Below are 26,234 nucleotides of genomic sequence, written 5' to 3' on the forward strand. Positions count from 1 at the left end.
CCCACAAACAATTCAGTTAAGGCCTTTTTAAACCAGAGATGAATAATTCATGTAGCTGTATTTGTACATTACCATGTTTCTGGAATACAAAACAGCAGAGTAAAATGAAGGAGAGAGCTTTTTTGGTTGAAACTGCAGCATTGATTTTTCTATGTCTAGATACAGAAAATGGAAATCTGGATTCATTCTACTGCTGTTTTCAGGTAAGGTCACAATCAAGCTTTGAAATGGCATACATACGGTGATTACACAAAATTAAAATCATGTTAGTTTATCCCAGATGCCCTTCCCTGTGATGGTTCTGTGTGTGGTGCCTGTAAATAGATGGATGCGCCGTCGTGTCAAAGTGTAAATAATATTTCCTTGTCAGCCTCTGGGAGAAGGAAGAGTGTGTAATCTGAGGACTCTGCCACTTCACAGTCAGCTGGATCCATAAAAATCTGTTTTTATTCCAAGAAATGTCCAACGATTTCGAAGAGTTTTATGAAAAATTGTTCATTACATGTTCAGTAATCTTGTTAAAAATTCTATTAACATAACTTTGATAAAAATGAGACATGAAAACACTCACCAGTGGAGAAAGTTATTGCACCATGAAAACTGAAAGTAAAAAAACTTCTCAATCCAAAACATGAAGCTTTTTTATTAGACCAAATTATTCTCCGAGTATGATTCATCTCCACCAGTAGGTTTCGTTAGAGGCTTGTAAATGAGGCAGAAACACCCGAGACGAGCCTGAAGATGAAAACGCCACCCCTCATGGACGCCTTAAAACATGAGGAAATTGAAAAGAGAACAACTATTAAATGAAATAAGAGTAAGCAATGATAGAAAAACACAAACACCACCTCAGCTAGCTGCTTCAGTGCTTCACCTCAGGGAGCCTTGGTGCCTGTTGCCCACTCGTACCGGTTGGCACTAATCCATTAACACACCAGAAATCCTTTCTCTTTAGTCTGCTTTTTTGATGCCACACCACTGTGTGACTAGCACAGTTCATTTAAAGGGAAGGACAGGTGTCACTGTCTGGTTAATAACATGTTTGGACCACAACACACCCATGATGAACATACAATGTGCTGGTATTTCCCGGTGCACAAATAGCAATGTGCAGATGGACACACTACAAATTAATGTGTATTCTGAGATCACAATACAGCCTAAAAATATCTTAATTTGGGGGTTTTCTAAGGAAATATTGCATTTAATCATTAGTGATCGATCTCTGCTCCCCTCCACAGCATGTCTTTTTCCTGGTTCTCTCCCTCAGCCCCAACCAGTCCCAGCAGAGGACTGCCCCTCCCTGAGCCTGGTTCTGCTGGAGGTTTCTTCCTGTTAAAAGGGAGTTTTTCCTTCCCACTGTAGCCAAGTGCTTGCTCACAGGGGGTCATTTTGACCGTTGGAGTTTTACATAATTATTGTATGGCCTTGCCTTACAATATAAAGCGCCTTGGGGCAACTGTTTGTTGTGATTTGGCGCTATATAAAAAAAATAGATTGATTGATTGATTGATATTTGTGAAAAGTTACTAAATATATTGCTGTCACCACATAAATATTTCTCAAGATCGGTCCCTTGACAGGGTAAAAACCATTTCATGTTTAATAGATAGATACTTTATTGATCTCACAGTGGAGAAATTACGTTTACACTCCAGTTACCTCAGACAGCAATTAGTCCACAATTATTACTTGTTTACCATAATAATGGCACACATCAGAATTAAAGGCGACACATACACATTTGACACTGTTTATGTGCACTAAGTTTGAAGAAGTCCTTTATCCGAATTGAGGCAAGTGGGTGAAGGTCACACAGCAACCCTTAGTTGCGCCGCCAACATCATATGGTCCATTTTATTAAAAATTTACATGAAACTATGGATTCAACACTAAAATACACACAGTTTATGAGATACATGAACTTGTGCTAATCCAGTCAGTCAAACTGTGCAAACATGCTCCACCATGAAGCCCCAGATGGACATGGGTTCACCATTAATCAGCCATTAATCAGAATGGTGAAATACATTTTTTGGTCCTAATTATCCACGTGTTATGTGGGCTCGTGGGAGACCTGCTACCACTGGGAAAACAACATGTCCCGTACAGGTACCAACCTGAAGTTCAGCACCCCCAGGAGAAAGAGGTGAACTAACAGAATTAGCAGGAGAACTCAAACCCTGTATAGCAGCTGAACCAGCAAAGGAGAGCAGAACTCAGCCATCAAAGGACAACTGAAGCAGCAAGAGTGACGAGGCAGTAAAAGAGAGACGAACCTGAGTGGAAATGGGCTGATGCTGTGGGACAGCGGCAATCAGTCACTGCAACTGAACGTGTGATCCAGTGAAACAGAGAGCAGGAGCTCCAAACTGAACATGACGGTGATTGCTTTAATTCTCTTTTACATAATGGTGCTTCTTTATTTAACATTGTGTCTGTTTGTGTCTGAGCCCTGAAGGTGAACCTGTTCAGTCTGGAGTCTACTTGTAGTTGGGCAATTCCACAGTAACGGACTTACAATAACAACAAAATCTGGCCATATTTTAGTTGACCAATCTGAGTAAAAATAAACCTTTAGGCCGGAGGAGAGCAATAAATTAAAGAAATTTCACAATGACTTTCATTAGATTATTTGAGAAACACTTTAGGTAGAACAGCAGGCGGACAAGATGTTAACAAATGGTATAGCCCACATTATGGGTGTCTGAAATCATAATACAAGATGCTTTCAGTCATGAAAATTGGAAATATATTGTAATACTTACAATTATAGGTAGGAGATATAAATGTCTTGACTCCCCCCTCCCAACCCATTGCCTTTATCTCCTTTGGAGTCCTGACCCCCCTATTTTAAGACAACCCCCCCCCCCCCCCCCCCCCCAAGTAAAAGCATGTATATAGCTACCAAACTTGGCACACGACTAATACTAAACAAGGTGCCTGGATTCCTGAAGCCTGTATCTGGGTGTCGCCATGTTGGCAGTGTTGGCCAGCATATCTTGTTAGCTGATGCTGATATGATGTAGGGCACCGGGTTGAGCACGTGATGTGCCCAGGGTTCAGTAGGTGGTACACAAGCTACATGTAAATTCAACCACAGCTGTTTCCAATTTACTATAATCCATTCAACATCCATTAACCATCCACCAGGTGGTGGAGATGTTTACGTGATATTATGACGGCAAAACAAAGTTGTTGTTGTTTTTATTGATGTGGTGCATAAACGTTAATCATCTAATCACTTCACCATCATGTGCCCTTTCAACTGGGTGAGTTATGAGGCGATAACATTTACCTTTATTACTTACACCCTGCTGGGATCAACTAACCCACCCACGAACTCAGACATTTTTACTGTACAAACTTTATACTAAACAAAAAAACAAGGAATTTATGTTTTTCTATGGAAATTATGTTGCGGAAGAAAATGGTTTCATAAAACTCAAACAATAGAAAACAAAAAACTGCTTGGAAGTAATTTGCAATGTTGTGGTTTTTTTGGGCACCAGAGAAACAATTTCAAGTTTAGTTGCAGAAAAGCTTCATATTACACTTGTAGTATTTAGCTTTGGCTGTCGGCACCAACTCCACAGTACACAAGATCAAGTTACACCATGTAACCACATTACTGGGACCCAAACAATAAAAGGCCAATAGCAAAAGTCAAAGCTTATAAAATTTACACCATACCATAAATAGGTGACATACAGTGGGGTAAAAAGTATTGAGTCAGTCCCTGACTATGCAAGGTTGCCTACTTAGAAAGATGAGATAGGTCTGTAATTTTCATCATAGGTACACTTCAACTGTGAGAGACAAAATGAGAAAAAAATCCAGGAAATCACATTGTAGGATTTTTAAAGAATTTATTTGTAAATTATGGTGGAAAATAAGCATTTGGTCAATAACAAAAGTTCAACTCAATACTTTGTAACATAATCTTTGTTGGCAATGACAGAGGTCAAACATTTCCTGTAAGTCTTCACTAGGTTTGCACACACTGTAGCTGGTATTTTGGTCCATTCCTCCATGCAGATCTCCTCTAGAGCAGTGATGTTTTGAGGCTGTCGCTGGGCAACACAGACTTTCAACTCCCTCCACAAATTTTCTATGGGGTTGAGGTCTGGAGACTGGCTAGGCCACTCCAGGACCTTGAAATGCTTTTTATGGAGTCACTCCTTCGTTGTCTGAGCGGTGTGTTTGGGATCATCATGCTGGAAGACCCAGCCACGTTGCATCTTCAATGCTGGAAGGAGGTTTTGGCTTAAAATTTCACGATACATGGCCACGTTCATTCTTCCCTTAACACGGATCAGTTGTCCTGTCCCCTTTGCAGAAAAACAGCCTCAAAGCATGATGTTTCCACCCCCATGCTTGACAGTAGGTATGGTTTTCTTGGAATGCATCTCAGCATTCATCTTCCTCCAAACATGACTAATTGAGTTTTTACTAAAAAGTTCTATTTTGGTTTCATCTGACCACATGATATTCTCCCAATCCTCTTCTGGATCATCCATATGCTCTCTGGCAAAGGGGGACACGCCTGGCACTGCAGGATTTGAGTCCCTCTCTGCGTAGTGTGTAACCTTTGTTACTTTGGTCCCAGCTCTCTGCAGGTCATTCATCAGGTCCCTCCATGTAGTTCTGGGATTTTTGTTCACTGTTATCATGATTATTTTGACCCCACGGGATGAGATCTTGCGTGGAGCCCCAGATTGAGGGAGATTATCAATGGTCTTGTCAATTGCTCCCACAGTGGATTTATTCACACCAACCTGCTTGACTATTGTAGATTCACTCTTCCCAGCCTGGTGCACATCTACAATTTTCTTCCTGGTGTCCTTTGTCAGCTCTTTGGTCTTGGCCATGGTTGAGTTTGGAGTCTGACTCTTTGAGGCTGTGGACAGGTGTCTTTTATACAGATAATGAGTTCCAACAGGTGCCATTAATACAGGTAACAGGTGGAGGACAGAAGAGCTCCTTAAAGAAGAAGTTACAGGTCTGTGAGAGCCAGAAATCTTCCTTGTTTGTGGGTGACCAAATACTTATTTTCCACCATAATTCACAAATAAATTCTTTAAAAATCCTACAATGTGATTTTCTGGATTTTTTTTTTCTCATTTTGTCTCTCGTAGCTGAAGTGTACCTTTGATGAAAATTACAGACCTCTCTCATCTTTCTAAGTAGGAGAACTTGCACAATCAGGGACTGACTTAATACTTTTTTACCCCAGTGTACTCCCGTTATTTACTGCACTGATTTTGGGGAGTTTAGCAGCTGTGATTGTCACTGAGAAATCATTCTAACATGCCCCAGAATTTTTGTTTTTAATAATGATTATATATACAGTAGTGTTCAGAATAATAGTAGTGCTATGTGACTAAAAAGATTCATCCAGGTTTTGAGTACATTTCTTATTGTTACATGGGAAACAAGGTACCAGTAGATTCTCACAAATCCAACAAGACCAAGCATTCATGATATGCACAGTCTTAAGGCTATGAAATTGGGCTATTAGTGAAAAAAAGTAGAAAAGGGGGTGTTCACAATAATAGTAGCATCTGCTGTTGACGCTACAAACTCAAAACTATTATGTTCAAACTGCTTTTTTAGCAATCCTGTGAATCACTAAACTAGTATTTAGTTGTATAACCACAATTTTTCATGATTTCTTCACATCTGCGAGGCATTAATTTTGTTGGTTTGGAACCAAAATTTTGGTGGTTTACTAGTGTGCTTGGGGTCATTGTCTTGTTGAAACACCCATTTCAAGGGCATGTCCTCTTCAGCATAAGGCCACATGACATCTTCAAGTATTTTGACATATCCAAACTGATCCATGATACCTGGTATGCGATATATAGGCCCAACACCATAGTAGGAGAAACATGCCCATATCATGATGCTTGCACCACCATGCTTCACTGTCTTCACTGTGAACTGTGGCTTGAATTCAGAGTTTGGGCTCGTCTCACAAACTGTCTGTGGCCCTTGGACCCAAAAAGAACAATTTTACTCTCATCAGTCCACAAAATATTCCTCCATTTCTCTTTAGGCCAGTTGATGTGTTCTTTGGCAAACTGTAACCTCTTCTGCACATGTCTTATATTTAACAGAGGGACTTTGCGGGGGATTCTTGCAAATAAATTAGCTTCACACAGGCGTCTTCTAACTGTCACAGCACTTACAGGTAACTCCAGACTGTCTCTGATCATCCTGGAGCTGATCAATGGGTGAGCCTTTGCCATTCTGGTTATTCTTCTATCTATTTTGATGGTTGTTTTCCATTTTCTTCCACATGTCTCTGGTTTTGTTTGGCCATTTTAAAGCAGTGGAGATCATTGTAGATGAACAGCCTATAATTTTTTGCACCTGCGTATAAGTTTTCCCCTCTCCAATCAACTTTTTAATCAAACTACGCTGTTCTTCTGAACAATGTCTTGAACGTCCCATTTTCCTCAGGCTTTCAAAGAGAAAAGCATGTTCAACAGGTGCTGGCTTAAATAGGGGACACCTGATTCACACCTGTTTGTTCCACAAAACTGACGAACTCACTGACTGAATGCCACACTACTATTAGTGGACCATAATCCAAGGTGGGGTAGGGACTTCCAAACACATGCCCGTCTTGCTACAGCCCTGTTCATTGCCTGTTAGCAGGAGGAAAACCCAGAGAAGATGACGAGACAAAAATAATTCAGTCATGTGGAAAGTGCTGCTTGACTGGACGGCAAGACCTGATGACATACACCATCTGTCAGAAACAGATACTGCATGTATTTGAAGTGAAGCAGAGAGTAAATTTGCTTTTAAATTGTGCACCCCGGCACTGCATCACTGACAGAGTGAGACTGATACCAATCAAAATCAACGGTTTAAAAAAAAAATGCCTTGATTGGTTGAAAACATCCATATTTAATGTTGTAAATCATTCATTTTTATTTCTAGTTATACATCAGGACATACAGGCATAACTATCACAGTTCCCTTTTCCTGGCCTCTGAAGTGGAGGAAGGATATTAAACAGATGCTGCACATCTTTCATAACTGACAGTGACCTTGTTACTCCCTTGAAAGATGACTAACAATAAGTGTCGCCTCGACAACAATAATGTCACCATTATGGATCATAATTATTGTGGGTCAGGGCCATTGTCAAGTCCTTCATCTCAGCCTTCCTCTCAAAATGTAATCAACAGTGATAAGCTACACGTGTTAACAGAACTCTGTCATAACCTCAGCACGAGTCACCAATCCAGAAGATATAGATCATCTCTCACTGGCGCTGCCAACACTGCCCATGTGGATCTGTCTGGATTCTAGCTAAGATGGAAGGACCATACCTAAAAGCTGAGTCTGAGTCTCTCTGACCGTTTGGTGCCGACACCAAGATGGTTTTTGTCCAATTAGTTAAAGATCGCACCACAAACTTACACTTTGTAATTCAATGACACCATCACAATATCTTGGCCCAGTGAGTGAGGGCGGGGACTATAATGAGAACTGCCAAATTAATTCATTCAAGGATCCAACTGCTGAGAACGTTTTGCTAAGTTTTGAGATGGGACACCAACGTGACAGAGAACAGACCAATCATAGCTTTAGAATCCATATTATTTACAGTTCATTAAACCAGTGCTTCCCAAACTTCAGAAACCATGATGATTGTCATCCAATGAGCCAGAACTACTTTCAGCCATCCTTAAATAATAAATAAACAATTAATTACCTGTGTCCAAACCTGCCAAACCAGAAACCTGGCTTTTATCAGGAAAGTCAGCTGGTGCCCAATGTAGTGCAGTGAAAACCTATCAGACCTTCATGACCTATGAATGGAGACTCAACGCAAAATTGCAAAAATCAACTATCTGGGTGTCCAATGGTAACATTAAACAACAAACAAAAGGACCTCTCATTTAACTCCAAAGACTACAATATCATCTCCTGATCAGGGTATCAAACGGTCTCCTGCTGCACCAATGACTTGAAGTTGTACCTCTTTTAACCTACCGGTGCTGGACTTGGACATCTATGGATTAAAGACCCAAGATGGACTGCTTTTAGTTCAAATTAAGGACTCTTTTTTTGTTGCTGTTCTGTTTTTTTTTTCTGTTCTCCATTTTTTTCTGTTTGTTAAGAAATTATTGTAACTGGTAGAATGGCCCAAGCAGGGGGTCACCCCTCTCAGTCTGGTCTGCTTGAGGTTTCTTCCTCAACATCATCAGAGGTGTTTTCCTTACCACTGCCGCCTGTGTACTTGTTCAGGGGGGTTGGTAAGGTTAGACCTTACTCATGTGAAGCACCTTAAGGCAGCAATGTTGTGATTTGGCACTTTACAAATAAAATAAATTTAACTGAATATGAATTCACTTGCAATGACCATTCAGAATACTTACAGAAGCCAACAACACTAGCTGAAATGTCACCTGTTTGTCAAGGAACTACAAGTGCCTGGTTGTAAAGAAATTGTTGACTATGAGGTACTAAAGAAACCGCTGACTACAAGGTTCTTAGGACACTGCTGACTACGAAGTTATAAAGGAACCGCTGACTACAAGGTTCTAAGGAAACCACTGACTGAGGTTATAAAGGAACTGCTGACTACGGGGTTCTAAAGAAACTGCTGACTACGGGGTTCTAAGGAAACTGCTGACTACGGGGTTCTAAGGAAACTGCTGACTACGGGGTTCTAAGGAAACTGCTGACTACGGGGTTCTAAGGAAACTGCTGACTACGAGGTTCTAAGGAAACTGCTGACTACGAGGTTCTAAGGAAACTGCTGACTACGAGGTTCTAAGGAAACTGCTGACTATCAGGTTCTAAAGGAACCATGGACTACAAAGTTCTAAAGAAACTGGTGACTACAAGGTTCTTAAACTGCTGATTACAAAGTTCTGATGCCTAGAACTGTCTGAGATGATCTATGGTCAATTAAATTGGGCCATTACTTAATACTAATTACAGCAGTTTTGAAAGATTCAACAAAGCCCTGTGAGGTCCTCACCTTAGCTTCAGATGTGGGTTCCAGGTAACACAGACGGTTTCCGAGTCCCTCAACAGCCAGGCAGAACTTACGGGGCTCCTTCTGGATGGTGGCCACACTCTGGAGCACCACCTCATCATCCTGTCAGATAATACAAAACAGTTATAGTCAAAGCTAGAGACCTGTAAGGATTCCCCCTCCTTCCCAGTATACCTCAGTGATCGCAAACCATTGGATGAAAGACCTGATTTAAACTAGTCACCTCTGTATTGAAGAATCTATCAGGTCTACATGACAGGCTGACTAATCCACATCAAACTAGTTGATCATTTGTAGAACATCTACATACGGTATGAGTTTAACGAGCCATGAAAACTCATTCTTGGTGATTCAGTGGCACCACAGCATACAGTTCTTTTTGAAGTGGACATCTGTTCAAATTTTGACTTTATCCTTGGCCAAGACAAATTTGGTCAATTAGTCCAAATTTGTCTCATCCATATAGGCTCCAAACTTGAAATTAAACACTGATGACCTTGAGATGGCCACCTAAGGTCAAAGGTCAGAAATACAACAGGTAACACAGAACTTCACATTAGCGTTGTGTAGTAACCAAGGTGAATCCTGAACCAATTCATCGAAATAGCCATTCTATAAATCTGCTATATAAGTAATTGACTTAAGTGATCTTTTTTTTTTTCCTGTGTCTTTGGCTGACCCTCACTCCTTCCACCAAGTTTGGACCATACTGGAGCAAACCTCTTAGAGTTACTGTGATCACACACAGACAGATGGACATAAGGGACTGAAAACAATAACCCTTCTCCCGCTGTTACACGCAGGTGTAACCAACAGCAACGGAGGTTAACCAACTTTGGCAGATAACAGATGACAGATTTGAGTCCATTAGGCATTGCAGCGTGACAGGAGATCCCTGTGAGATCAATGAGACCGATAAATGAACATGTGTATGTCAGGAGGGGGCGGGGCTCTCCATCCAAACACACACATATCGATTGTTGTGTCTTCTGCCAGCTGGCGTCCCACACTAATCCGAGCTGATGGTTGCCATGGTTCTGCTCCCACCAACTTCACAGTCGTATGAAGCCAGCAGAATTACAAACGGGCTGTTCGGTGCCCACAGACGGTCCAGACGACAGGACCGAACCTCCAAATGATTACACGGCCATTACAAACTTCCAGTCAGTGAAAGAATTAACATCTTTAAAAGACTTACTGCTGGACAGCAAAACAATGAATTTTACGCTGCATTTTCTGCATGAGTAAGCATCAGTCATCTCCTGTCGGAGAAAACTCCGTGGGATTTCTAATTTCACGCGTCTTTATGTTTGAAATGCAAATTAATGAGAAACAAAAAAAAAACAATCAAGACAGAGTATTTGGTTCTTTTCAGCTTACTGAGCTGAAACACTCACAGGCAGAAGTTTCAAAAGCTGACACCATCATCAGCATCCTATAGACACTCGTCCCCCCCCCCCCAAAAAAAAGCAGTGAAATGTTTCTTGTGTGCTGCAAACAGGATCTCTCTCCATCGATTCTGCAAAGATCACAGCATCATCTGACAATTCCAGATGAAAAGTCAAAGGGGCTGATGCAAACCGTGCGCGCTCTGAACAAACACGACTTCTTTTTATGATGTCGTCAGGACAAAATGCCAAATCAATAGTGGAGCAGATAACTGGGACAATCGCTCATTTCTGGAAACAAACACCACAAAATGGCACAAATACCCCTTCGACATTACTCTTTTAAAGAAAAGAAAAAAAAAAAAAAAGACGACTGGCCACTTGAATTTTCAAAAGGCAGACTGACGAATTACACAGGGGTCAAAATTAAAAAGACACTTCAATCATATTGAAAACTATATATATATATATATATATATTATATATATATATATAATGGAAAGTCCGCAGAGTTAACTTTTCAGCAAAGAAAAAAAAAGTATGTTTCTATCTCATATCATCAAAAAGTTATTTACAATTTAGTAAAGCTTGGTCCCAGCCATCGTATAAGACGGCGTCGGCCCCAGAGGGTTAATGGCGAACGGCAGTAATTCCCAGAACCATTATGGACGACCAGTATATCTGAATGTTTCAACCTCTTAGCAGTAAACGAAAGTTTTTCATGCTAGAAATAAGGTCTACACAACGTGGGCTTAATAAAAAGTGTGACCGATGCAATGAAGCACATCTGACACATTACTACATAAACTTAAGTTAATCAAACGGAATTGAACTGAAACTGGAAAAATGTGGGGTGAATGTAATTGCAAAGTTATTACAAACAACATCCTTATAAACTTACTTGTATGCTTTTGTCAGCTGATCAGTGCAGTGTGATGGTGAACTACGGGGGCCGGTGATGAACACATTTAAGCAGGGGTGTAAGCAGCTCTCAGCTGAATGGAGTCAGAGCTCCATCTACTGGACAAACAGTGCAAGTACATTTTACATTGCCGACACAAACACTATTTCAGTAACTGTTCTGTTTATGAGAAATTATCGGCGTTCTATCGGCAAAATTTCGACGGATAGTGAGTACTTTGAAAAGGACTTATAATCGGCCGATAATACCGGCCAGCTGATATATCAGTTGGGCTCTAGACTGCAACAAGGCCTCTTAGAGTTTGGCATTTGCAGTTTCTGTCAGACGTTTACGTACACAAAGACGTGAATATCTTTATTCTTTTTCTGGGAGAAAATGTGCAACATATATTTTATTCTAATCCAATTACATTTTTTTTGCAAATCTGATTGGTTAATCGTGTGAGATTTCTGACGAGATGTCATTCCTGTCGACAGGCCAGCCCTCAGCGCCACTGTGCACGCATGCGCAATATAGTCGGGACACGGAACTGTCGATTTATGCAATGAGACGCACAATTCAACAGAACACCAGCCGTGTGCTGCTAGCTGTTAGTTAAAAGCGAGAGAAAGTTGCATACCGCCGCTGCTGCCGAAATGGGTGAATTTAAGCTACCATATGAAAGTACTGTTGTGTATTCTGATACAGAATTACTGTTTCACATTTGATGGATTTGATCATTTGATGGATTACTCCGCACCCTGACCTCTGTTGGAGTGACACTGCCTCATGGTAAGCCTCGCTGACTGAATTACCTACAGAAAAATGAACCGTGCAAATGATGGAATTGGATTAAAATGGGAATAACCCCTTGTGTCTGATGATTTGTGGACGTTCATGTTATATGGTCGCAAATATCCATTTATATCCACAAATACCTTTTTTACCGGTAAAGGTCAATTTGCAACCGTATAACCAGCATGAACGTCCACAAATCAGACACAACAGGGTTATTCCCTAAATACAGGAAGCAAAGGTCAAAATTATAGATGCACCAACTTCCTGCTGCCATGAGTCATTACGGGTGTCTGCTATCGTCTTTGATAACAGGGTCATTCCATATGAAATCAACAAGTGGCTCCCAGATTTGCTTCACTTTCACATATTTTGTAGCTTATGGGTCCAATCTGAAAAATCAAAAATATTACGTTCATATTCCAAGTCGTTTTTCTTCTCGAAAGGTCAAAAACAGGGGGTTTGGCACTTTTTTGGGCACAGATGCCTATTTTCTTGCCAACTTTGAAGAGCCAAATGATTTTTGGCCTATAGGCAGATGACATCAAGATCAAATAAAACACAGATTTTCATCCAAATTAAGGGTCATTAAGCCAATAACCCACTTTCACCCAAATGTTTTCCATCTTATAAGTCATTCAGGATAGTTATTTCTGCATCATCATGATGTAATCACAGGATACTTTCAAGTCCTCATTCCTTTCATTTCAGAGGCTCAGTGTGTCAGGAAGGAGACTCAGAAAACGGATTTTTGTTTTTAAAAAACCCTGTTATTAAGCAACCATCAATTGATGTATCCAATTAGACTATGACTGGTTTAAAATGGACAACATGTACAGGTGAACAACAGTGGGGGGGTGGGGGGAATCAAGGCACTAGCTGTTATACTGTAGAGATATGACCCTTCAAAGTTGACAAGAAAATAGGTGCCCATGCTTAAAAGGTGGCATGACTTCTTTTACAGACCCTTCTGAAAAGAATTATATGAACCTAATATTTGTAATCTTTCATATTTAGCACATCGTTTATGAAATATCTGAAAATAAAGCAAACCTGAAAAATATCTGGACTGTCCTAAAAAGCTGGGAGCGTGTCAGGAACCAACAAATTTAACTCCATGAATTCTGCTAAGAAAAATGGCCAAACAGAATTCTTCTAGAAGCTTGTGAATCTTAATTAATCAATTAAAGAAAAAAGTTTCTTTATTCAAACAACCTTCTGACAAACTATTGTTTTTAATAAAGTCTGTGCTGCAATCACATCCACTGAAGATTGTAACTCCTTCAGAGTTGTTGTTAATGTTTTGATGGCTTCCCTCACGTGTCTCTAATAAACCCTTTTGAAAATGTACACGCCAGCCCTCAAATGAAGGCCAAACTGGCAACCAGTGAATTGTTACATTAAACGCTGCTAGATGGTGGGTTTCATAACGGGTAGCGTATTAAAATCTACTGCCATCATATTGCCTGAATAACTGTCACATAACCGGTCACTCATGTAGCTAATGTTCTGAAGCTAATTGATACCTGCTAATTAGTGCCAACCAGTGGTGAGCACAGTTCCACTAATCTGCTAATTATCAAAGCTAACCTTTTTGTTAGCGGAATAGCTTTTCGGCTAACTTCAAAAACCATCAGCAGACCAATTAGCTACCGATAAATTTAGATCCGATAACTTTTAGACCGCTAACGTTTTTGTACATAGTAATGGTAAAAAATATTTATAAACCCCATTGGTTCCTGTCTGCAATGTATTTTGTAGCAGTGAGGCAGCTAAGAGGAGCTGAGCTCAACTCTACCCCAGCAGAAGGGGCCTAGCTGCCAGGCTGCCACAAAAAAAACAACAAAAAAAACAAAAGTCATACCCTTTACAGCATACAGTGTTCCAGCTGTGAGGCCAAAGTCCTCAAAAGAAAAGCAGGTTTGACTTATGGTTTTGATTTATAAACCAAATTAATCTGGACAGTTTGACATTAATGTCAATTCTCATTTGAACAAAGTGAAAATATAACATATCTTTTAATTTTAAAATAATGCTCTAATTGTGAGGTTTTGAACATATTAACACACACAGATTCCAAACTGCATTATGGGTAAACTGAGCCTGCAATCACCGATCGTTGATTCATTTAACCAACACAAAACGTGACGTGTGTTGGTTTTTATAAATAAATGTGTATTTGTAAAATATGTAATTGTTTCATTTGGTAAAAAAAGGCACTTGCAAAACTGAAAATTTTATTTAAGCTGTGAGTCAGCCAAGCAGTAACAATCATGTGATATAATCAGCTGGCATATTACATGCTGGCATATTATGTTACTATGCGTTTTACTTTTTTATTCTTTTACTATGTTTTGTAATCTTTTAATTTATTTTATTTTGTTTTCTGAATTGTTTTGTATGAAGCTGCTTGAGTCGACTCTGTTGTGATTTGGCGATATATAAAGTGAATAAGAATTAGTGCATTATTTTAAAATTAAAAGATGTGTTATATTTTCGCTTTGTACAAATGACAGACTTGACATTAATGTAGTTAAACTATCCAGATTAATTTGGTTTATAAATCAAAACCATAAGTTAAACCTGCCTTCCTTTTCAAGACGTCTGCCTCATGGCTGGACCACTGTATGCTGTTAAGGTAAATGCTGCTTCCCTACAGCAGTGGGCAGGGCGCACAAAGACAGAGGTGCTGAATCATTGGCTGTGTTTGAGTTTGTGATCGCCTTTGATTCCATCAGAAGTGTTAGCGCTGTTTAAACTCAAAATTGGTTTGTCAGTAGCTGAGAGTGTACCGGAGACAATACTGAAAGTTATCGGCTAGCTGTAGCTTCCGATTAATTTTTTGGTGGTTTATCTGTTAAGTGTTATAAAAGATAACTTTTCAGTTAGCTGATTAGCAGGTATCAAAGCTAACTTTTTGGTTAGCTGTGCCCACCACTGGTGCCAACATTCAAAAAACAAAAAGCAAAATTTCATTCAAGGGAAATACTGGAGCAAAGACTTCTTAAATGGCCCCTTTCCACAATTAAGTGTCCAGTAAGTCATATTATCTCAGATTTTGTAATAAAATGCTCAAAAAGAAGAAACATTGTCAAGTCCACAGCAGCTAGTACCCACTGCTAGCATTGCCCTCTTGACCCAGCATGCTGTCACTCAAAGTACCCTTAATTACTCCTGAGTGAATGACTTAAAATAGCTTAAATGACTTATTTACACATCCCACACACGCACAGTTACCATTAATGGGGAAAGTTGGAAAGTCGCCACTTAGACCAAAACCATTTTTTGAACCAGGATTTAAACATTTTTATTTCTTCTACAAGATTGGGCATTTTAGCATGTGGTCAACTGGGAGCAAGTCACTTTTGGTTTCTGCCTCACGTGGTCATTTGAGGAACTGCATGTTTTGGCACTTCCGCATTGGATTCATTTTTCAACACTATACGTTGGTGGCTGGGAGATGTGCTGTGTGTGTGTGTGTGTGTGTGTGTGTTTTGGGTTATTTCAGCTCAAACACAGATACATATTCCTGTCTCCATTTCTCTCTCCTCCACAGGTCCTATGAGCTGATCTCAGGCCAGAGAGCCCAGTGAGTTTGTGGCAAAGTGATCCTCTCTGCTGCAGCAGCGAGGCCATCTGCTAGATGGCATCAGCACTATGTATAGGGCTCTGAAGGAGGAGGCACATGAGCTTTCAAGTGCAGCACGCGAACCTGACCCTGATTTCTCCATCCAGAGCCCAGCCATGCTCTGCACGTCTCTACTGGAGCAGCAACACCACCAAAAAGAAAAAAAAAACAAAACCCTTTGGCACCTTCCTTCAAAGCCCACTGGTACTCCTGGAGGCACTGCCACCCATTAAAGGAACTTCAAATCCATAGTTAAATATTTATTTTTCTCTCAAACTTCCTCAGTGAAGCCGGCGGCTGTGCGGCTGAACAGACGGCGACAGGTGCGTATTCGTGGATGCATCCACTAACCGAAACCTGAGAACCTCCCATGTTCTGGCATGCCTAACACACACGCCCACAACTCTGCCAGTGCTGCCACCGATGTGAACTTGAGAAAAGGTGAATCTGTTCAATCCCTCAAGGCTGCTATTTTGATAAGCACGCTCTGCACACACATGCTCAGTGCAGATCGACAGGCACAACTCGGACGCATACAGGCAGCCGGGTGTCAAAAACTGAAGGGACGCAACAAAACGCCACCGTGCCCACCTCCTTGTTCACACCGTCTCGGGGTGTCGGCCCGATGGCTAACCGCTCCAGAGTAGAGTTTCTCATAAATGTCAGGCAGCGTGATAAGTACAGGTTGAGCTATGTGTCTGCAGTAAAGCTTAAATAACCACGTGGACAGATGGCCGGGACGTGCACGGACAACAAGCTGACAATCTGAATAGGAGCTAATACTGGTGCTAATCAGCGCAGCTAAGCTGATTTGAGTTCTATTCCTTTTCTACTGCTTCTCCAAATAATAATCATAAAAAATACATTTTCCAGCAGTTTGTCATGGATATTTCAAAAGAAATTACTACAAGTACAAATACCACTATTTATACCAGACATGCCGAGTCAGTTTTGTATGTGTGACTAATATCTGGTAGTATTAAAGAAACTTCCAACTACAAGGGGCGCAGACAGTTGGAAAATTTCCAACAACTTGATGGAAACTTTACATGGGAAGTTAAGATCGGGAACTTTGGAAAATCCTGCACGGTCACAAGTTACAAACATTCTATTTGAATTTATGGAAATTTGTGGTAGTTTATACAAACTGTATCATATACAAACATAAGTATAATAACACAAATTTTAAGAAATTACATTTGAGTATTTGTGACTAGAACTTTAATCCATCCTTTCACTGAACTGAACTATTGAATAAGCTATTCACTATGATTTCCACCCCCCCCCCCACACACAAAAGTTCTCTTCAAAATGAGAAATTAAAGCGTTTCCTCTTGATTTTCTGTTTTTTTTTTCCCCCTCTGGATCCTTTCAGGTCTTAGTGGTATCCACACACCCTACATATGCACCGTGCATGGGGGTGTGCATGCACCGTGCATGGGGGTGTGCATGCACCGTGCATGGGGGTGTGCATGCACCGTGCATGGGGTTGTGCATGCACAGTGCATGGGGGTGTGCATGCACAGTGCATGGGGGTGTGCATGCACAGTGCATGGGGGTGTGCATGCACAGTGCATGGGGGTGTGCATGCACAGTGCGTGGCCTCACTAGCCCTGCAGTAAGTGTGCATGTAATTGCACAGTGCAGAGTAGAAATGTAATTAAATTTTGCATTAAATCTAGTTGCTTCAGCTGCAATACTTTTTTTTCTTGTTTGTTTGTTACCCTTCCACAGTACATGGAGAATGGGCAAAGGTGATCTTGACCCGGGAACCTTCCAGTCTGGAAGCAAGTCCACTACCTGCTTGCCCACCATGCTGCCCCTTTCAACAACATTTAAGTTCCCTGCTATAGACTAAGCTGTAATTGTGCAAATTCCCACTTTATTCCCATTAATTCCCATGTACAACTTTAAAAATTCATGGGTCCATCTATAAGTCGATGGCAGATAGATGGTTACTTTCAGTTTGCACAGGGGTCAAGTTAAAGGTGCTCTAATTTTTGTATAAAGTGATGCAAATTATTGGTTGAGTTAACAGGGTTTTAAAAAGGAATAGTTTGCATTATGTGTCATGCTTAGTTATCGCGTTACAGAGTAACATATGTCACATGTCATAGAATCCACTGGACGTCAACATTGTTTGACGTTTACAGACCAAACATTCAACACCGTCAAAACTCTAATTGTTCTGTGTAAATGAGGTAGTGGAAACGTGACCCAGTCCAGTGGAGGTCCAGGGTCCCCGTCTGAAACCAGGCCTGGACAGGGGACCCCCAAAGCGAGTGCCTGATGGCCGGGCTTACCACGAAGCCCAGCTGGGCCCAACCTGAAAAGACAAAGTGGACTTTCCATCTCCACCCTGTGGGCTCACCACCCACAGGGGGAACCACCGGGGTTGGGTGTGCTGTCCCATTGGTTGCAGTGAAAGTCGAGGGCCTTGACAGACCAGACACGGGCAGCAGAGGCTAGCTCTGGGGGTGTGGAATGTCACCTTCCTGTGGGGGGAAGGAGCCGGAGCTTGTGTGGGAGGTGGAGCACTACGAGTTACATCAGGTGGGCCTCACCATAACGCACAGCCTGGACTCCTGAGTCACTCTACTAGATAGGAGTTGGACTTTGTTCTTCTCTGGGGTTGCCAAGGGTGTGAGGCGCTGGGTGGGTGTGGAGATACTCATGAGTCCCTGACTGAGCACTGCTATATTGGAGTTTACCTTGGTAGATTAGGTAGTCGCTCCCCTGCACCTTCGGGTAGTGGGGGGTGATCTGACTGTTTGTGCATATGCACCAAAACAGCAGTTTGGAGTATTCTGCCTTCTTGTCCCTGACTGGAGGCCTGTGTGGGGCTCCGGTGGGGGATTCCATTGTTCTGCTGGGAGACTTCAACACACAAGTGCAATGACAGAGACACCAGTAGAGGCGTGGTTCGGAGGAACAGCCTCCCCGATCTAAACCCAAGTGATCATTTGTTATTGGATGTCTGTGCTAATCATGGACTGTCCATAGCAAACACCATGTTCAAACATAAGGATGCTAATAAGTGTACATGGTACCAAAGCACCCTAAGTCGAAGGTTGATGATCAATTTTGTGATCATATCATCTGATCTGAGGCCACATGTTCTTGACAGTCTGGTGAAGAGAGGGGCAGAGCTGTCAACTGATCATCATCTGGTGGCGAGTTGGATCAGAGGATGGCAAAGGACTTTGAACAGACCCCGTAAGCCCAAACGGTTAGTGCGGGTGAACTGGGAACGTCTGGAGGAGTCCACTGTCCAACAGATCTTCAACTCACACCTCTGACAGAGCTTTTCTGGCATACCTGTGGAGGTTGGGGACATTGAACCAGAATGGGCAATGTTCAAACCTTTCATTGGTGAAGCAGCAGCGGGGAACTGTGGCCTGAAAGTCTTAGGTACCTCAAGGGGCAGCAACCCTCAAACACCTTGGTGGACAACGGTGGTCAGGGAAGACGTCTGACTGAAGAAGGAGTCCTTCCAGGATATGTTACCTTGCAGGACTCTGGAGGCAGTGGCAAGGTACAGACAGGCCTGTGAGGGAGGCAAAGCAGTGGGTGTGGGAGGAGTCCGGCGTAACTATGGAGAAGTACTTTTGTTCGGCACCAAGATGCTTCTGGAGGGCCATGAGGAACCTTAGGAGAAAAAAAGGAGGAACCATCCAAGCTGTCTCCAATAAGGATTCGACTCTGTTGACCTCAACTGAAAATGTAATTTGGCACTAGAAGGAACACTTTAAGGAACTCCTGCATCAGACTCGAGAAACCCTCTATAGTTGGGGCAGAGCTGGAAGCTGATGAGGGATCTTCAACAATTTCCCTGATGGAAGTCAGTGAGGTAGTCAAACAACTCTGCAGTGGCAAAGCCCTGGGGTTGATGAGATCTGTCCAGAAATGTTGAAGGCTCTGGGTGTGGAGGAACTGTCTTCAACGTTGCGTGGGGGCCTGGGACAGTGCCTAAGGAATGGCAAACTGGGTTGGTGGTCCCAATATTTTAAAAAGGGGACCAGAGAGTGTCTGCCAATTACAAGGGCATCACGCTACTCAGCGTCTCTGGTAAAGTCTAGAATAGATGTTTATTGTCACTGCGCTTCTGTAATGAAATTCTGGTGACACTTTTGAAACAGCTATACACAAAAAACACCACAACAGCAGCTTTAAAAAACACTGAACAGCTTCACCAGATGGCAAGACCTTCTTTAAATACCAAGAAGAAAAAAAAGGTGCTTATTAAGGTGCTTAGTGCGGTATGATAGTTTTAAATATGTAAACAGATTGCACATGTTGATATGCATTACTGAATGTCTGTGTTTGTGGGAGGGGGATGGGATCAGGTGATGGAGGCTACAGCGCTGAGGAAAAAGCTGTTCCTTAGCCCATTAGTCTGTGTCCTTATAGTGCGATTCCTCTTCTCCGAGGTGAGAGGAGCAAACAGGGAATGTCCCGGGTGGCTGTTATCCTTGCAGATGGCCCGTGCTTTTCTCTGCAAGCGCTCAACATATACGGAGTCTAAGTCCGGTGTCACCGACTGAACCCCCCCCCCCCCCCCCCAAAAAAAAAAAAAAAAAAAAAAATCACTGCGCATGTGTCATGCCGGACCACAGCAGCAGTTCTGAGACGGACGCTCTACACCCAAAGCGATCAAAGGGAATAATGTGATTATTAACCATCAGATGCCAAAGTCAAACCTCTTAAATCATTCTAAAGTCAGTTTTAAGCAGAAACGAGGCTGTTTTAAGCAGAAATTACGTGATAATCGGTGAGTCGCTACTGACGCTCTGAAATGACGTGGGCGCAGCAGCAGCACGTCAGACGCAGATGTGCTGCTGCTGCACTCTGATCACTTCCCCTGTCTTTTTTTATGAAATAATGCTGAATTTATGTGTAAATGATTGCGTATAAAAGCTTCAGATATCTGTTGCTGAGATGGATGATGACTGGAGGCAGTTTGAAGCAGAAACGACGTGATAACCGGTGAATTGCGGACCATTCATTTGACAACAAAGGGGAGCTCAGCTCCTACAATCCTCTGTGTTGTCTTCACCACCAGGGACAGAATGCTCTCAATGGTGCTTCTGTAGAAGTTGTGCAGCAACTGTGGAACCAGACAAGCCTGCTTCAGCTTCTTCAGAAGAACATCCTCTGCTGTTTTTTTTTTTTTTTCCACCAGGTTGTGGGTGTGTAATGTCCATGTCAGATCCTTGTTGATGTGGGTGCCAAGGAGCCTGATCGACTCCACCTTCTCCACCTCTGATGTGTAGTTGGAGCTGTGAGACACTCTCCTACTCCGGGGTGCTGGAAAGGAGGGTTCGACCAATAGCTGAACCTCAGATTGAAAAGGAACAATGCTGGTTCCGTCCTGGTCATGGAACATCGGACCAGCTCTTCAAGCATCCTGGAGGGGGGGCCTGGGAGTATACCCATCCAGTCTACATGTGTTTTGTGGACTTGGTGAAGGCGCATGATTGGGTACCCCAAAAGATACAGTGGGGGGTGCTGAGGGAGTATGGAGTGAGGGGATCCCTTCTCAGGGCCAACCAATCTGTACTCACAAAGAGATTGCTGTGTTTGGGTTCTCTGCAGTAAATCTGACATGTTTTTGGTGGGGGTTGGTCTCCGCCAAATCCGCGTCATGTCACCAATCCTGTGTGCGATATTCATGGGCAAGATATCAAGATGTAGTCGTGGAAGGAGGGTCTTCACTTTGGTAGGCTCAGGATGTGGTCCTGTTGGCTTCATCGGCCTCTAACCCTAACCCTCAGCTGGGATGAGGATCAGCACCTGTAAATCTGAGGCCATGGTACTCAGCAGGAAACCAATGGATTGCCTACTCCTGGTAAGGAATGAGGTCTTGCCCCAAGTGAAGGAGTTCAAGTACCACAGGGTTTTGTACACAAGTGAGGGGACAATGGAGCGTGAGATTGGCCACAAAATCAGCGCAACAGGGATGGTATTGCATTTGGTCTACCATACTGTTATGGTGAAAAGGGAGCTGAGCCAAACAACGAAGCTCTTGAATTATAGCGGGCAATTTTAACATCCACACCGATGCTGAGAATGACAGTCTCAACACTGCATTTAATCTATTGTTAGACTCGACTGGCTTTGCTCAAAATGTAAATGAGTCCACCCACCACTTTAATCAATCAATCAATCAATTTTTTATATAGCGCCAAATCACAACAAACAGTTGCCCCAAGGCGCTTTATATTGTAAGGCAAGGCCATACAATAATTATGTAAAACCCCAACGGTCAAAACGACCCCCTGTGAGCAAGCACTTGGCTACAGTGGGAAGGAAAAACTCCCTTTTAACAGGAAGAAACCTCCAGCAGAACCAGGCTCAGGGAGGGGCAGTCTTCTGCTGGGACTGGTTGGGGCTGAGGGAGAGAACCAGGAAAAAGACATGCTGTGGAGGGGAGCAGAGATCGATCACTAATGATTAAATGCAGAGTGGTGCATACAGAGCAAAAAGAGAAAGAAACAGTGCATCATGGGAACCCCCCAGCAGTCTACGTCTATAGCAGCATAACTAAGGGATGGTTCAGGGTCACCTGATCCAGCCCTAACTATAAGCTTTAGCAAAAAGGAAAGTTTTAAGCCTAATCTTAAAAGTAGAGAGGGTGTCTGTCTCCCTGATCTGAATTGGGAGCTGGTTCCAGAGGAGAGGAGCCTGAAAGCTGAAGGCTCTGCCTCCCATTCTACTCTTACAAACCCTAGGAACTACAAGTAAGCATGCAGTCTGAGAGCGAAGCGCTCTATTGGGGTGATATGGTACTATGAGGTCCCTAAGATAAGATGGGACCTGATTATTCAAAACCTTATAAGTAAGAAGAAGAATTTTAAATTCTATTCTAGAATTAACAGGAAGCCAATGAAGAGAGGCCAATATGGGTGAGATATGCTCTCTCCTTCTAGTCCCCGCTAGTACTCTAGCTGCAGCATTTTGAATTAACTGAAGGCTTTTTAGGGAACTTTTAGGACAACCTGATAATAATGAATTACAATAGTCCAGCCTAGAGGAAATAAATGCATGAATTAGTTTTTCAGCATCACTCTGAGACAAGACCTTCTCATTTTAGAGATATTGCGCAAATGCAAAAAAGCAGTCCTACATATTTGTTTAATATGCGCATTGAATGACATATCCTGATCAAAAATGACTCCAAGATTTCTCACAGTATTACTAGAGGTCAGGGTAATGCCATCCAGAGTAAGGATCTGGTTAGACACCATGTTTCTAAGATTTGTGGGGCCAAGTACAATAACTTCAGTTTTATCTGAGTTTAAAAGCAGGAAATTAGAGGTCATCCATGTCTTTATGTCTGTAAGACAATCCTGCAGTTTAGCTAATTGGTGTGTGTCCTCTGGCTTCATGGATAGATAAAGCTGAGTATCATCTGTGTAACAATGAAAATTTAAGCAATGCCGTCTAATAATAATAAACAACACCTTTCTGATTTTAGAGATAAACAGTCCTACATATTTGTTTAAAACTCCCTTCTGTCTGATCATTTCTTAATAACATTTACATTTACTCTGATGTACTACCCAGCAGTGGGGAATAAGTTTCATTACAGTAGAAGTTTTTCAGAAAGCGCTGTAACTAGGTTGAAGGATATGATTCCTTCTTTATGTTCTCCAATGCCATATACCAACACAGTGCAGAGTAGCTACCTAAACTCTGTGAGTGAGACAGATTATCTTGTCAATAGTTTTACATCCTCATTGAAGACAACTTTGGATGCTGTAGCTCCTCTGAAAAAGAGAGCTTTAAATCAGAAGTGCCTGACTCCGTGGTATAACTCACAAACTCGCAGCTTAAAGCAGATAACCCGTAAGTTGGAGAGGAAATGGTGTCTCACTAATTTAGAAGATCTTCACTTAGCCTGGAAAAAGAGTCTGTTGCTCTATAAAAAACCCTCCGTAAAGCTAGGACATCTTACTACTCATCACTAATTGAAGAAAATAAGAACAACCCCAGGTTTCTTTTCAGCACTGTAGCCAGGCTGACAAAGAGTCAGAGCTCTACTGAGCCGAGTATTCCTTTAAATTTAACTAGTAATGACCATGACTTTCTTTGCTAATAAAATTCTAACTATTAGAGAAAAAATTACTCATAACCATCCCAAAGACATATCGTTATCTTTGGCTGCTTTCAGTGATGCCGGTATTTGGTTAGACTCTCTCTCCGATTGTTCTGTCTGAGTTATTTTCATTAGTTACTTCCTCCAAACCATCAACATGTCTATTAGACCCCAGTCCTACCAGGCTGCTCAAGGAAGCCCTACCATTAATTAATGCTTCGATCTTAAATATGATCAATCTGTCTTTATTAGTTGGCTATGTACCACAGGCTTTTAAGGTGGCAGTAATTAAACCACTACTTAAAAAGCCATCACTTGACCCAGCTATCTTAGCTAATTATAAACCAATCTCCAACCTTCCTTTTCTCTCAAAATTCTTGAAAGGGTAGTTGTAAACAGCTAACTGATCATCTGCAGACGAATGGTCTATTTGAAGAGTTTCAGTCAGGTTTTAGAATTCATCATAGTACAGAAACAGCATTAGTGAAGGTTACAAATGATCTTCTTATGGCCTCAGACAGTGGACTCATCTCTGTGCTTGTTCGGTTAGACCTCAGTGCTGCTTTTGATACTGTTGACCATAAAATTTTATTACAGAGATTAGAGCATGCCATAGGTATTAAAGGCACTGCGCTGCAGTGGTTTGAATCATATTTATCTAATAGATTACAATTTGTTCATGTAAATGGGGAATCTTCTTCACAGACTAAGGTTAATTATGGAGTTCCACAAGGTTCTGTGCTAGGACCAATTTTATTCACTTTATACATGCTTCCCTTAGGCAGTATTATTAGACACCATTGCTTAAATTTTCATTGTTACGCAGATGATACCCAGCTTTATCTATCCATGAAGCCAGAGGACACACACCAATTAGCTAAACGGCAGGATTGTCTTACAGACATAAAGACATGGATGACCTCTAATTTCCTGCTTTTAAACTCAGATAAAACTGAAGTTATTGTACTTGGCCCCACAAATCTTAGAATCATGGTGTCTAAACAGATCTTTACTCTGGATGGCATTACCCTGACCTCACACCAACCTTCTGAAGCACGATGAACCTGGCTTTCAGGCTCCTCTCCTGTGGAACCAGCTCCCAATTCGGATCAGGGAGACAGACACCCTCTCTACTTTTAAGATTAGACTTAAAACTTTCCTTTTTGCTAAAGCTTATAGTTAGGGCTGGATCAGGTGACCCTGAACCATCCCTTAGTTATGCTGCTATAGACTTAGACTGCTGGGGGTTCCCATGATGCACTGAGTGTTTCTTTCTCTTTTTGCTCTGTATGCACCACTCTGCATTTAATCATTAGTAATTGATCTCTGCTCCCCTCCACAGCATGTCTTTTTCCTGCTTCTCTCCCTCAGCCCCAACCAGTCCCAGCAAAAGACTGCCCCTCCCTGAGCCTGGTTCTGCTGGAGGTTTCTTCCTGTTAAAAGGGAGTTTTTCCTTCCCACTGTCGCCAAGTGCTTGCTCACAGGGGGTCGTTTTGACCATTGGGGTTTTTCCGTAATTATTGTATGGCCTTGCCTTATAATATAAAGCACCTTGGGGCAACTGTTTGTTGTGATTTGGCGCTATATAAATAAAATTGATTTGATTTTGATTTGATTTGATCTACTAGTTAATCTTTGTTCTTACTCTCACCTATGGTCATGAGGGTGGGGTCATGACCGAAACAAGTAGATCAGGGGTGGGCAGCTTGTTCCAGAAAGGACCAAAAGGGTTCAGGTTTTCTTTGCAGCCACTGACTCCACCAGGTGATTTCATTGATTAACTGATTCCATCTGCTGAAAGTGATATTAATCAGTGAAATCACCTGGTGGAGTCAGCAGCTGCAAAGAAAACCTGCACCCTCTTGGCCCTTTCTGGAACAAGCTGCCCACCCCTGTACTAAATCATGGGTACAAGCAGCCGAAAAAGATTTTCTCAGGAGGGTGGCTGGTATCTCCCGTAGAGACAGGGTAAGGTGGTTCAGGCATCTGATAAGGATGCGCCCTGGGTGCCTCCATAGGGAGGTGTTCCAGACACATCCAGCAGTGAAGAGACCCTGGGGAAGACTCAGGACTAGTTGGAGAGATATCTCCACATTGGCCTGGGAACACCTCAGTATCACCCAGGCAGAGGTGATTAATGTGGCCCGTGAAAGACAAGTTTGGGGTCTCCTGCTGGAGCTGTTGCTCCTGTGACCCAATTCCAGATAAGTGGTTGAAGATGTAAGTAATTGTTCAACTGACCCCTACCTGGCTGCCTATTGAAAATTCAAGTCGCCATTTTTTTTCCTCAAAAGAGCAATGTCTAAGGAGTGTGTGTGTCAAATTTGGTGTTTGGGAGTATCTGTACCTTTCATGTGATAAAGAGCAGTATAGTACACCTGTAACTGGCATAATCTAGC

At 42.1% G+C, this 26,234-nt stretch overlaps 1 protein-coding gene across 1 annotated transcript in view; it reads right to left on the reverse strand.

The window, feature by feature from the left end:
• Positions 1 to 26,234, reverse strand: part of LOC117503546 (ryanodine receptor 3-like) — a 123,710-nt gene that overhangs the window by 64,337 nt on the left and 33,139 nt on the right. Inside the window, 1 exon segment of the mRNA XM_034162805.1 lies at positions 9,008 to 9,127. Coding sequence (XP_034018696.1) covers positions 9,008 to 9,127 — 120 coding nt within the window.

Source organism: Thalassophryne amazonica, chromosome 21, assembly GCF_902500255.1.
Source record: "Thalassophryne amazonica chromosome 21, fThaAma1.1, whole genome shotgun sequence".
NCBI lineage: Eukaryota > Metazoa > Chordata > Actinopteri > Batrachoidiformes > Batrachoididae > Thalassophryne > Thalassophryne amazonica.